This window comes from Psittacula echo (genome assembly GCF_963264785.1).
Source record: "Psittacula echo genome assembly, chromosome: 27".
NCBI lineage: Eukaryota > Metazoa > Chordata > Aves > Psittaciformes > Psittacidae > Psittacula > Psittacula echo.
Genome location: NC_137762.1, coordinates 3,692,447 through 3,706,632, shown reverse-complemented (window position 1 = coordinate 3,706,632; position 14,186 = coordinate 3,692,447). Strand labels below are relative to the sequence as shown.

The following is a 14,186-nucleotide window of genomic DNA, read 5'->3' as shown; positions in this document are numbered from 1 at the left end:
GCGGGGCCAGTAACGAGGCAGAGCCCGGTGTGGTCAAAATCTCTCCATCCATTGGGTAGAAAAGGGGGGGGGGGGGGGGAGGGAAGCCCCGCCCCCAGCCCCGCCCCCTGAGGCCGGAGGGGGGACAATAGAAAACGGGGGGGACGGACAAAAGGGGGGTCCTGGTCACGTGGGCTCCCGGGGGGGGCCGGATCCACCCCCCCACAGTAGAAAAGAGCTAAAAACGGGGAGGGGGGGGCACTGGGGTAAACCACGGGGCTGCCCCCCCCTCATGGCGTGGCCCATAGGGCCCCCTGCGGGGGTGGCCCGTCATAGGGTGTCCCATGGAGGTGGCCTATGGGGTTGTCACCCCCCCCCCGGTGGTTGTCCATGGGGTGGCACATGGGGCTGGTCCCTCCCCCCAGGGTGATCCATAGGGTGGTCCATGGGGGTTGTCCATGGGGTGACCCATGGGATGGCACATGGTGGTTGTTCCCCCCCCCAAAGAGTGGCCCAGTGGGGTGCCCCTCAGGTTGTGACCCATGGTGGCAGCGTCCCATGGGGTTGTCCCCCGAGTGGTGGCCGATGGGGTGCCCCATACCGGTGACCACCCCTGGGGTGGCAGCTCATGGGGTTGCCCGTGTGTGGGCCCACAGTGTCCCGTCAGGATGTCCCCATTGGGTGGCCCATGACGGTTGCTCCCCTCCCGGGTGGTGACCCATAGCGTGACCCATAGCGTGACCCACGGGTCCGCCCGTAGCTTTGCCCATCGGGTGTCCCATCGGGTGTCCCATCGGGTGTGCCATGATGGTTCCCCCCCCAGGGTGGTGTCCCGCCGGGGGTCCCATGCTGGCTGCCCCGCGGGGGCCGGGGGGGTTCAGTTGCCGGCCATGCACTTGAAGCGGTTCTTGAAGAAGTAGAGGCGATGCTTGAGGCTGAGGCTGTCGTCGCGCGCCGCCGGGTACCGGTACCGAGCGTACTGGCGCTCGCCCTCGGAGCGGCGCCACGGCAGCGCCAGCTTGGACGCGTGGTCCACAACCACGTCCTCGCAGGAGCCCACGTGCAGCACCCCCAGCCCGTCAATGAAGAACTCTGGGGGGGACAGGAACCCCATGAGCTCAGGTTCCCATGGCCTCACATCCCCATGTCCCTAAATCCCATGTTCCCATGTCCCTGTATCCCACATCCCCATGTTCCATATCTCTGTGTCCCCATTTCCTATTCCCTGTCCCATATCCCCATATCCCACATCCCCATGTCCCTATGTCCTATGTCCCCATGTCCCTGTATCCCACATCCCCATGTTCCATATCCCCATGTTCCATATCCCCATGTTCCATATCCCCATATCCCACATCCCCATATGCCACATCCCATGTTCCATATCCCACATCCCATGTCCCCATGTCCCATATCCCTGTGTCCCCATGTCCTATATCTGTATGTTCCATATCTGCATATCCCACATCCCCGTGTCCCCACATTCCGTATCCCCATGTTCCATACATGTCACATATCCCCCATCTCCATATTCCCATATCCCACATCCCCATGTCCCATATCCCACATCCCGTGTCCCCATGTCCCATATCCCTGTGTCCCCATGTCCTATATCTGTATGTTCCATATCTGCATATCCCACATCCCCATGTCCCCACATTCCGTATCCCCATGTTCCATATGTGTCACATATCCCCCATCTCCATATCCCCATATCCCACATCCCCATGTCCCATATCCCACATCCCCATATGCCACATCCCATGTTCCATATCCCACATCCCGTGTCCCCATGTCCCATATCCCTGTGTCCCCATGTCCTATATCTGTATGTTCCATATCTGCATATCCCACATCCCCATGTCCCCACATTCCGTATCCCCATGTTCCATATGTGTCACATATCCCCCATCTCCATATCCCCATATCCCACATCCCCATGTCCCCACATTCCATATCCCCCTGTCCCATATCCCCCATCTCCATATCCTCATATCCCATATCTGTATGTCCCCACATCCCCATATCCCCACTTTCCATATGCCCATGTCCCATATCCATATGTCCCGTATCCCACATCCCCATATCCCATCCATGTCCCATATCCGTATGTCCCATATCCCCCATCTCCATATCCCCATATCCCACATCCCCGTATCCCATCCCTGCCCCATCCCTGCCCCGTCTCCCCCCGTGCCCCCCCCGCTCACCGAGGTGCGCCACGCGCCGCAGCCGGGGGTCGAACCCCACCTGCCGGACCTTGTCCGTCCGGGCCAGGAAGAAGTTGACGACGCCGTCGGTGACGACGCAGTCCGGGAACCCCGCGAGGCGGTGATGGAAGCCGGGCCGGGCCCGCAGGCAGTCCCCGCCCGCGCCGCCCGCCCGCACCGAGAGCCGCTGCCGGTAGGTGGTGGTGAAACCGGTGATCTCCCGCACAGCGCCACCCACCTGCGGGAGCGGGAGCGGCACCGCCGTCACTGCGGGACCCCAACGGCAGCGGGAGCGGGAGCGGCAACGGGAACGCGAATGGGAACGGGAACAAGAACAGGAACGGGAACGGGAATGGGAATGGGAACAAGAAAGGGAACGGGAATAGACACGGGAATGGGAATAGGAACGGGAATGGGAGCAGACAAGGAATGGGAATGGGAACATGAATGGGAGTGGGAGCAGCCACGGGAATGGGAATGGGAATAGACACGGGAATGGGAGCAGACACGGGAATAGGAACGGGAACTGGAACAGACATGGAAATAGGAATGGGAACAGAAACGGGAATGGGAAAGGGAACAGGGGATGGGAATGGGAACAGAAACGGGAATGGGAAAGGGAACAGGGGATGGGAACAGGAACAGACACAGGAATAGGAATGGGAACAGGAATGGGAATAGGAACAAACATGGGAATGGGAATTGAACAGACACGGCAACGGGAACGGGACCCCAGCATTGGCACTGGAGCCACCATGGCCCTGGGAAAGGGAGCCCCAGCATCGGCCCCGGGCACGGGACCTGAACCGAGACCCAGCGCTGGCCCCGGGCAGCAGGAACAGGGGGGGAGCAGCACCCGCGAGCCCCGGGAGCGGGGCGGGAGCCGCAGCCCCGCCGTCAGCACCGGGCATGGGTTGGGAGCAGCCCCCGAGCCCCTGCGGCGGGGCTGGGACCCGGGAGCCCCGGCCCCGACCTGCGGCAGCCCCGGCCCCCCCCGCACCAGGTCCAGGCTGGTTCTCTCGAGCACATCCACGAGCTTCTCGAGCCGCGTGCGGGGCGTGAAGATGAAGTCGTCGTCCACCCACAGCACGTACTTGGTGGTGACCTGCGACACGGCCAGGTTCCGCCCCGCGAACCAGCCCTGCGCGGCAGCGTCAGCGCCACGGCGCCCACAGCGCCCAACGGCACCGTAGGGTAACCCATGGCACCCCATGGCACCCACAGCACCCCATGGCACCCACAGCACCCTATGGTAACCCCCTGGCACCCACAGCACCCAATGGCACCCACAGCACCCAATGGCACCCACAGCACCCAATGGTAACCCCCTGGCACCCACAGCACCCAATGGTAACCCCCTGGCACCCACAGCACCCAATGGCACCCACAGCCACCCTATGGTAACCCCCTGGCACCCACAGCACCCAATGGCACCCACAGCACCCAATGGTAACCCCCTGGCACCCACAGCACCCAATGGCACCCACAGCACCCAATGGTAACCCCCTGGCACCCACAGCACCCAATGGCACCCACAGCACCCCATGGCACTCACAGCACACAATGGCACCCCATGGCACCCACAGCACCCAATGGTAACCCCCTGGCACCCACAGCACCCAATGGCACCCACAGCACCCTGTGGTAACCCTATGGCACCCACAGCACCCAATGGCACCCACAGCACCCTATGGTAACCCTATGGCACCCACAGCACCCAATGGCACCCACAGCACCCAGTGGTAACCCCCTGGCACCCACAGCACCCAATGGTAACCCCCTGGCACCCACAGCACCCAATGGCACCCACAGCACCCCATGGCACTCACAGCACACAATGGCACCCCATGGCACCCACAGCACCCAATGGTAACCCCCTGGCACCCACAGCACCCAATGGCACCCACAGCACCCTGTGGTAACCCTATGGCACCCACAGCACCCAATGGCACCCACAGCACCCTATGGTAACCCTATGGCACCCACAGCACCCAATGGCACCCACAGCACCCAGTGGTAACCCCCTGGCACCCACAGCACCCAATGGCACCCACAGCACCCACAGCACCCCCTGGTGAGCCCTGGCAGCCCTGCGCCCCGCTCACCTTGCCGAAGGGCATGACGTAGTGCTCCAGGTGGGGCCCGCTGAGCGGCTCCGGCCGGGGGCTGTCGTCGGCCACCACCACGGTGACGCCGGGGTAGAAGCGGCGGATGCTGGCCAGGAGCCCCCGCAGCTTCTCGTAGCGCAGGAAGGTTTTGGTGGCGATGGTGACCAGCGCCGAGATGTTGTAGCCTGGGGGGGACGGGGCTGGAGCGGGGGGCACAGAGCGGGGGGGCACGGGGGGCATTGGGGGGTATTGGGGGCACTGGGAGGGCACTGGGGGGTACTGGAGGTACTGGGGGACATTGGGGTGCATTGGGGGCACTGGGAAGCGCTGGAGGGCACTGGGAGGGCACTGGGGCACATTGGAGGCCCTGTGGGGTATTGGGGGGCCCTGGGCTCAGCCCCGGTCACCTCCGTCACCGTCGCTGTCCCCGGGCCCGTAGAGCCTCGGCGCGGGCGGGTGCCGGATGCGGATGGCGAAGGCGGCCTCGTGCCCGTGGGTGCAGAACTGCACTGGAGGGGCAGCGGGCGCTGGGCGGCACCGGCACCGCCCCCCGCCAGCACCCCCCATCCAGTGACCCATGGAGCCCCCATCCCCATCCCACCCATGGAGCCTCCATCCCCATCCCAGCCATGGAGCCCCCATCCCCATCCCAGCCATGGAGCCCCCATCCCAGCCATGGAGCCCCCATCCCAGCCATGGAGCCCCCATCCCCATCCCACCCATGGAGCCCCCATCCTCATCCCACCCATGGAGCCCCCTTCCCCACCCCAGCCATGGAGCCCCCTTCCCCATCCCAGCCATGGAGCCCCCATCCCAGCCATGGAGCCCCCTTCCCCATCCCAGCCATGGAGCCCCCTTCCCCATCCCAGCCATGGAGCCCCCATCCCAGCCATGGAGCCCCCATCCCAGCCATGGAACCCCCATCCCCATCCCAGCCATGGAGCCCCCATCCCCATCCCACCCATGGAGCCCCCATCCCCATCCCACCCATGGAGCCCCCATCCCCATCCCACCCATGGAGCCCCCATCCCAGCCATGGAGCCCCCATCCCACCCATGGAGCCCCCATCCCCATCCCAGCCATGGAGCCCCCATCCCAGCCATGGAGCCCCCATCCCCACCGATGTCGGCCGTGTCGGGGTGGAACACGGTGTTGCTGTAGGTGACGAACTGGAGCTGCCGGTTCAGGTGGTCCAGGCGGGTGCTGGCCATGGAGAGCTGCGCCTGCCCCTCGCCCCGCAGCAGCACCCCCTCCACCACCGCGGCCACCGCCAGCGTCCCCATGGAGGCCGTCAGGTTCACCTGGGGCAATGGGGGCAATGGGGGGCAATGGGGAGCAATAGGGGCAATGAGGGCAATGGGGGGCAATGGGGGTAATGGGGGGCCGTGTCCCAGGGTGTGCCCTGGCTCTGCCCCCCCCCTCACCTCATAGCTCTCCCTGGCGGCCGCCTGCAGGCTGAGCCCTGTGGGACCGGAGATGGGGGCCCATGAGTGGGGCAGAGGCCTCTTGACCCCTGCCCCACAGCCCCCCCCCGGGCCCCCCGGCCCCCCTCACCGGGCACCAGCACCGTCTGCAGCGGCCGCACCTCCACCCCCTGCGCCGGGTACTCCAGGGGCGAGTTGGCGCGAACGATGAGGAGGCGATCGGCCGGAGACTGCACCCTGTGGGCAGCGCGCAGTGGGTGCCCTGCCCCATAGCGCCCTGCCCCATAGCGCCCTGCCCCATAGCGCCCTGCCCCATAGAATCCTGCTCCATAGCGCCCTGCCCCATAGCGCCCTGCCCCGTAGCGCCCTGCCCCATAGAATCCTGCTCCATAGCGCCCTGCCCCATAGCGCCCTGCCCCATAGAATCCTGCTCCATAGCGCCCTGCCCCATAGCGCCCTGCCCCATAGCACCCTGCCCCGTAGCGCCCTGCCCCATAGAATCCTGCTCCATAGCGCCCTGCCCCATAGCGCCCTGCCCCATAGCGCCCTGCCCCATAGAATCCTGCTCCATAGCGCCCTGCCCCATAGCACCCTGCCCTATAGCACCCTGCTCCATCGCATCCTCCCCATAGCATCCTGCTCCATAGCATCTTGCCCCATAGCGCCCTGCCCCATAGCGCCCTGCCCCATCGCGCCCTGCCCCATAGCGCCCTGCCCCATAGCACCCTGCCCCATAGCATCCTGCCTCATAGCATCCTGCCCCATAGCACCCTGCCCCATAGCGCCTGCGCATAGCACCCTGCCCTATACTGCCCTGCCCCATAGCACCTTCCCATAGCACCCTGCTCCATAGTGCCCTGCCCCATAGAATCCTGCTCCATAGCGCCCTGCCCCATAGTACCCTGCCCTATAGCGCCCTGCCCCATAGCATCCTGCCCATAGCATCCTGCTCCATAGCATCCTGCCCCACGGCATCCTGCCCATAGCATCCTGCCCCATAGCATCCTGCTCCATAGCATCCTGCCCCACAGAGCCCTGCCCCACAGCAGGAGCTCATCCTGCCCCGTGGTGACCCTTGCTGGTCCCACCCTGCCCCCCACGAGACCAGGGGGTCCCGTCCTGCCCCACTGTGACCCCGTTCCCGGCCCCCCGCTCACCGCTGCCGGTAGGAGCGGAACTCGCGCTCCCGCTGCTGCTGCAGCCGCCGCTCGCCGGGCCCGAAGCTGCTGCCGAAGTCAACGGCGCCGCGGCCCGGCCCAAAGAGCGGCCCCGGCTCCGCCGCGCACGAGCACCCGTTCCCGGGCAGCAGCCTGCAGGGGGCGGAGCGGAGCCGCATGGACCCACACGGACCAGTATGGACCCGTATGGACCAGTATGGACCAGTATGGACTTGTATGGACCAGTATAGACCCGTATGGACCAGTATAGACCCGTATGGACCAGTATGGACCCGTATGGACCAGTATGGACTTGTATGGACCAGTATAGACCCGTATGGACCCACATGGGCCCGTATGGACTTGTATGGAGCAGTATAGACCAGTATGGACCAGTATAGACCCGTATGGACCAGTATAGACCCGTATGGACCAGTATAGACCCGTATGGACCAGTATAGACCCGTATGGACCAGTATAGACCCGTATGGACCAGTATAGACCCGTATGGACCAGTATAGATGCGTATGGACCCACATGGACCCGTATGGACCCGTACGGACCAGCACGGCCTCGCCACCCACCCTGGCACCTCCCCCCCAGCCCCCCCGCCCTTGGGTGCCCCCCGGTCTCTCACTCGATGACGTCACGGCGCAGGCGGAAGGGCACGTGCGGGTAGGCGCGCGCGGGCCCGCGCGGGGGGGGGGGCAGGCGGGGGGCGCCGCTCAGGTCCACGCTGCGGGGGCGCGCGGGCACCCAGAGCTGCAGCAGCAGCGCCAGCGCCGAGGCCACGCCCACCGCCAGCGCGCACGAGCGCGGCGCGCCTCGCATGCTGCGGCCGGCAGGGGGCGCTACAAGGGCGGGGGGGGGGGGGGGGGGGGGAACACGCAGCGTGACCCCGAGTGACCCCGGGAGTACGCGGGACCCCCCCCCCAAGTGCCCCCCCCCCAGAGCCTCCCGTTCCCTCCCCGCTTGCTCCCAGGGTCCCCGGGAATCCCACAGGGCCCCTCTGTGCACCAAGGCTCTCCAGCACCCCCCGTCATTCCCAGTGCATCCCAGTGATCCCCAGTGCTCCCCAGTGCATCCCAGTGACCCCAGTGCATCCCAGTGATCCCCAGTGCTCCCCAGTGCTCCCCAGTGCATCCCAGTGACCCCAGTGCATCCCAGTGATCCCCAGTGCTCCCCAGTGCATCCCAGTGACCCCAGTGCATCCCAGTGCATCCCAGTGCATCCCAGTGACCCCAGTGCATCCCAGTGATCCCCAGTGCTCCCCAGTGCATCCCAGTGACCCCAGTGCATCCCAGTGATCCCCACTGCTCCCCAGTGCATCCCAGTGACCCCAGTGCTCCCCAGTGATCCCCAGTGCATCCCAGTGACCCCAGTGCTCCCCAGTGCTCCCCAGTGCATCCCAGTGATCCCCAGTGCTCCCCAGTGACCCCAGTGCTCCCCAGTGCTCCCCAGTGCATCCCAGTGACCCCAGTGCATCCCAGTGACCCCAGTGCTCTCCAGTGCTCCCCAGTGCATCCCAGTGATCCCCAGTGCTCTCCAGTGACCCCAGTGCTCCCCAGTGCTCCCCAGTGCATCCCAGTGACCCCAGTGCATCCCAGTGACCCCAGTGCTCCCCAGTGATCCCCAGTGCATCCCAGTGACCCCAGTGCATCCCAGTGACCCCAGTGCTCCCCAGTGATCCCCAGTGCATCCCAGTGACCCCAGTGCTCCCCAGTGACCCCAGTGCTCCCCAGTGCATCCCAGTGACCCCAGTGCTCCCCAGTGATCCCCAGTGCATCCCAGTGACCCCAGTGCTCCCCAGTGATCCCCAGTGCATCCCAGTGACCCCAGTGCTCCCCAGTGATCCCCAGTGCATCCCAGTGACCCCAGTGCATCCCAGTGATCCCCAGTGACCCCAGTGCATCCCAGTGATCCCCAGTTATCCCCAGTGCATCCCAGTGACCCCACTGCTCCCCAGTGATCCCCAGTGCATCCCAGTGATCCCCAGTGCATCCCAGTTATCCCCAGTGCATCCCAGTGACCCCACTGCTCCCCAGTGATCCCCAGTGCATCCCAGTGATCCCCAGTGCTCCCCAGTGCATCCCAGTGATCCCCAGTGATCCCCAGTGCATCCCAGTGACCCCAGTGCATCCCAGTGCATCCCAGTGACCCCAGTGCTCCCCAGTGATCCCCTGTGCATCCCAGTGCATCCCAGTGATCCCCAGTGACCCCAGTGCATTCCAGTGATCTCCAGTGTCCCCCCATCATTCCAGTGCCTCCCAGTGCCCCCCAGTGCCTCCCCGTGCCCCTCAGTGCTCCCCAGTGCTCTCCAGTGCCTCCCAGTGCCTCTTAGTGCTCCCAGTGTCCCCCATCATTCCAGTGCCCCCAGTGCTCCCAGTGCCTCTCAGTGCTCCCCAGTGCTCCCCAGTGCCCCCCAGTGCCCCTCAGTGCTCCCCAGTGCTCTCCAGTGCTCCCCAGTGCCCCCAGTGCCCTCCAGTGCTCCCCAGTGCCCCCCAGTGCCCCCAGTGCTCCCAGTGCCCCTCAGTGCTCCCCAGTGCTCTCCAGTGCCCAGTGCCTCCCAGTGCCTCTTAGTGCTCCCAGTGTCCCCCATCATTCCAGTGCCTCCCAGCGCCCCCAGTGCCTCACCTCGGGCTGGCTGCAGGTCTCGGGGGGGGGTCTCAGCTCACGCTCATGGCTCTGTCCCCCACGACAGCAGCCTGGGGACACGGGACCAGCGTCAGGGCCACGGGACCCCCTCGGACCCCCCCGGGGGGTTCTGTGCAGGGAGGGGGGGTCAGGAATGAGGGGGGCAGGATTGGGGGAGTAGGATTGGGGAGAGGGGGCAGGGTTGTGGCGGTTTGGGAATGGGGGGCCAAGAATCAGGGCACAGGATTGGGGATGCAGGATTGGGGGGGTCAGGAGTGAGGAGATCGGGATTGAAGGGATCTGGCAATGGGGGGCAAGGAATGGGGGGACGGGATTGGGGGATCAGGAATGGGGGGGGTTGGGAGTGGGCGGGGTCAGGACGGGGGGGGGTCGGCAGTGGGGGATAAAGACCGTGGGGGGTGTCGGGCAATGCGGCCAATGCTGGGCTCGGGGGTGTAGGGACGGGGGGGAGCTTAGGGCAAAGGGAGATGTCGGCAGATGCCCCCTCTCGCCTCGACCTGTCGCGATATGGAGACTCCGGATGGCCCCGGCCCTACCTGGCTCCGCCGGAGGGTGCCGGCACCGGCAGAGGCGGGGGGGTCGGTCGGTGTCTGCGGGGGGGGAACGGGCGCCCCCGGCGGCCCCGGTCGGGAACGGCACCGCCGCAGCCCCGGGAGGGGCGGGAAGCCGGGGAGCGGGGGGAAACAAAGAGCGGGGAGGCGGCGGCCGCCGCTGTCATGGGCGCATCTGGCCTGGCGGGGTGGGGATCGAAGCCCCCCTCGGTTTATCCCCGAGTCCCCCCCCCCCTGCGCGGCAGAGGCTCCGGGCGCCGCAGGCCGGGCTCTGCCCTGTCGTGGGCAGAACAATGGCCCCATTGATCCCCGGGGGGGTGGAACCGGGGGGGCCGGGACTGCCCGCGGCGGGGGGGACCCGGGGGGCAATGGGAGGATGGGGGCTGGGATTTGGGGGCTGGGGAGGGAATTGGGGGCTGGGAATTGGGGAGCGGAGGGGGGGGGTCCTGGGGGTCGCGTGGGGGGCACGGGGAGGCTCACCCTGGAGCGGGGCCGGGCCCCCTCCTCCCGGCTCCGTTAATCACGTGACAAAGCGCCCCCCCACCCCCCCTCAATCCCCCCTCAGGGATGCTCTGCACGCTCTCCACCAATCAGGGCGCGGGGTTCGCCTGCATCCTGCTCAGCCAATGGGGAGCCGGCTTCCCCGCCTCTGATAGCGTCATAGCGGCCCCCCTTCCCATTGGCTGCCGCCAGCGCTGACTCGGCCCAATCGCGTCCGGCCGCGGGAGGAGCCCCCACCCTGCGGCCGTGGCCTCAACACCGGGGGCGTCAGCGCGGGGCCTTGGCCAATAGCAGGCGGCAGAGCCTTGACGGGCAGGCTCGCTGACCAATCACTGCGCAGGACGCGGGGCGCGGGGGCGGGCGCGGGAGGCGCCGGGCGGAAGCGGCGGGGGGAGGAGGGCGAAGATGGCGGCACGGCGGGGCCGGGGCCCGGGCCCGGGCCCGCTGCTCCTCTCGGTCCTGGCCGTGCTGGGCCCGGCGCTGCGGGGCGCCCGCGCCGCGCTGGACCTGCAGGAGCTCGGCGAGCTCAAGTACGGCCTCGAGATCCTGGCCGAGCCCGTGCTGGCCGGGCAGGTGCGCGGGGCAGCGGCCGCGGCGGGGGGACAGCGGCCCGTGTGGTAGCGGGGGTGCGGGCTCGGCCCGGGGCGGGAGGCGCTGTCCGGGGTGAGGCCACGGCGTCAGGGTGGTTCCGGGCCCGAAGGCACCACCCGGGCACGGGGCTGCGGGCTCCGGGCCTTCCCTCGGGCTCCGAGCAGCTCCGGTGACTCCCTCCGGGGCAGGAACCGGCTCCATGGGGCCGGGAAGGGAGCCCCGCGCCCCGGTAGCTCGGTGCCGTTCGGGCAGGGCGGGCTTGGGAGCAGCTGAGGCACAGGGAGAGGGGCCCCGGTGCCCCCCAAGGACCCCCCGAGCCCCGTGTCCCCCGCAGCGCCCGCCGGGGGACGTGGTGACGGTGGCGTCCAAGTTCAAGCAGCGCTACGAGTGCCGGCTCCCGGCGGCGGCCGTGCGGAGCCCCCCTGAGCCCCTGCAGGAGGCGCAGCTCTACAACGGCTCCGGTGTGAGCGAGCTCCTGCAGCCCATGGCGGCGGCTCCGTGCCTCGTCAAGGTGCGCGCTGGGGCGCGGGGTGGGCTCGGGGTGGGGTTTGGGGTCCCCCCTCCCTGTTCACCCCCCTCTTTTGCAGAGCAAGGACTGGTGGACCTACGAGTTCTGCTATGGGAAGCACATCCAGCAGTACCACGTGGAAGGTGCCGGTGGCGCAGGGAGGCTGGGGGGGGCAGAGCGTGCCCCATGGCCCCTCCAGCCTGTGCCACTCCGGCCTCTCGCTGCAGAGTCGGAGATCAAAGGAGACATCCTCTTCCTCGGCTATTACCAGTCCGCGTTCGACTGGGATGATGAAGCCGCCAAGGTTTGGGCTCCATCCCAGCACCCAGCCCGCCTACGAGGCAGCAGAGAATCCCCAGCTCCAACCCCTCTGCAGGCCTCCAAGCAGCACCGCCTGAAGCGCTACCACAGCCAGAGCTACGTCAACGGCTCCCGCTGCGACCTCACCGGCCGGGCCCGCGAGGCCGAAGTGCGGGTGAGGCTGCGGCAGTGGTGGTGGTGATGGGGGGGGGATGGTGGCAGTGATGGTGATGGTGATGGTGATGATGATGGTGATGATGATGGTGGTCATGGTCATGGTCATGGTGGTGATGATGGTAATGTGTGGTGGTGATAATGGTGGTGATGGTGATGATGATGGTCATGGTAATGATGGTGGTGATGGTGATGATACGGTGGCAGTGATGGTGATGATGATGGTCATGGTGATGGTGGTGATAGTGGTGATGGTGATGATGGTGATGATGATGGTCATGGTGATGGTGATGATGGTGGTGATGATGATGGTCATGGTGATGATGATGGTGATGGTGATGATACGGTGGCAGTGATGGTGATGATGATGGTCATGGTGATGATGGTGATGGTGATGATGATGGTGATGATGGTCATGGTGATGATGGTGATGGTGATGATGGTGATGATGGTGATGATGATGGTTATGGTGATGGTGGTGATAGTGGTGATGGTGATGATGATGGTCATGGTGATGGTGATGATGGTGATGATGATGGTTATGGTGATGGTGGTGATAGTGGTGATGGTGATGATGGTGATGATGGTGGTCATGGTGATGGTGGTGGTGGCGGTGGTGGTGATGCTGGCTCCAACCCCCAGTTCCTGTGTGAGGAGGGGGCTGGTGACCACCTTGCCCGCGTGGACGAGCCCCAGTCGTGCTCCTACGTGCTCACGGTTCACACCCCCCGCATCTGCCACCACCCGCTCCTGCGGCCGTCCCCCGGCGCCGCGCCGCAGCCCATCCTGTGCCAGCCCGCGCTCAGCCCGGCCCAGTACGTGCAGTACGTCCGGGCCCAAGTCTGTGAGTAGTGGGGGGGGCCCCCCGGGGTGGGTGCAGGGGGAAACCCCGCGGGGGTGACGCGGGGCCCCCTCTCGTGCCCCTCCAGCGGACACCAAGCGCAAGGTGGAGGAGATCTCGGAGGAGCTCAAGACGTTGGACACGAGGCTGTGGAGCGAGAGGGAAGCGGAGACCCCCGGGGACCCCTCCGAGGGGGCCCATGGTGACGGTAGGGCCCATGTGCCACGGCCGAGGAGGCACCGCGGTGGGGGGGGGGGGCAGCAGTGCCCACGGCCCCTCCTCTTCCTCCCCCAGCGAGGGATGAAGCAGCCCCAGGCCAGGAGCAGGGCCCCGAGGTGAGCGCGGAGGCCGGCGGCCGCCGGGCCGGCCCCAGGGTGAGTGCTCCCGGCTGGCCCCTGGCGCAGGAGCCGCGCTGGGTTCCTGCTCCATCGCCCGCTCTCCTCCTGCAGGCGGAGCAGCCGCCCCCCAGGGCCGCCGGTGCCCGGGTGACCGGTGAGTCCCGCGCTGGCGCCCGCTCCCCGCGCGCCCGCTCCGGCCCCCGCGCCCCCGCCTGTCCTTTGCTGTGCTCCTTGTAGGTCCGCGGAAGCAAATCCACTTCAAAGTGATCCGGAGCCTCGGGGACCTGCTCCAGTTCCTCGAGGAGCTCAAGGCGAGCTCCAGGAAGGTGGGTGCCTGCGGGAGCTGCCCCGGTGCCCGCGGGAGCTGCCCCGGTGCCCGCGGGAGCTGCCCCGGTGCCCGCGGGAGCTGCTCCGGTGCCCGCGGGAGCTGCCCCGGTGCCCGCGGGAGCTGCCCCGGTGCCCGCGGGAGCTGCTCCGGTGCCCGCGGGAGCTGCCCCGGTGCCCGCGGGAGCTGCTCCGGTGCCCGCGGGAGCTGCCCCGGTGCCTGCGGGAGCTGCCCCCGGCCTCGCCCCGTGGCACCGAGGGGTGTCCATGAGAACCTTCCCTCTGCCCCCAGGCCAAGGAGAAGGTGAGGGAGGAGGAGGAGGAGGGGGGGGAGGCAGCGGCCAAGGCTCCCCCAGCCCAGGAGGAGCCCTCAGTGGGCGACAAGGAGCGGGCGGAGGAGGACGAAGAGGAGGAGGAGGAGGACGAGGAGCTCCTGGGCGGCTTTGAGAAGGAGCTGGAGGCCGTGCTGCTGCCGCGGGAGCAGATGGCGCAGCTCAAGGAGGAGGTGAAGACCGAGATGGAGAA

The 14,186-nt window shown here is 67.0% G+C and overlaps 2 protein-coding genes across 2 annotated transcripts; one reads left to right on the top strand and one right to left on the bottom strand.

Annotated features, from left to right (window-relative positions):
- Positions 1-856: 856 nt before the first annotated feature.
- On the bottom strand, positions 857-7,709 carry B4GALNT1 (beta-1,4-N-acetyl-galactosaminyltransferase 1; the record flags this gene model as incomplete). Its single annotated transcript, XM_080635614.1, has 10 exons — positions 857-1,071; positions 2,190-2,427; positions 3,190-3,330; positions 4,295-4,482; positions 4,714-4,806; positions 5,418-5,598; positions 5,722-5,759; positions 5,852-5,958; positions 6,879-7,031; positions 7,516-7,709. The coding sequence occupies 10 exons, from the start codon at positions 7,707-7,709 to the stop codon at positions 857-859; spliced, it is 1,548 nt and encodes a 515-aa protein (XP_080491740.1).
- Positions 7,710-10,990: 3,281 nt separating this feature from the next.
- Positions 10,991-14,184, top strand: OS9 (OS9 endoplasmic reticulum lectin; the record flags this gene model as incomplete). Its single annotated transcript, XM_080635430.1, has 10 exons — positions 10,991-11,158; positions 11,511-11,687; positions 11,764-11,827; positions 11,912-11,988; positions 12,061-12,159; positions 12,801-13,002; positions 13,088-13,207; positions 13,294-13,491; positions 13,575-13,663; positions 13,954-14,184. Coding segments are annotated over 10 exons (1,425 nt in total), but the record flags the coding sequence as incomplete, so codon positions are not given.
- Positions 14,185-14,186: the final 2 nt, after the last annotated feature.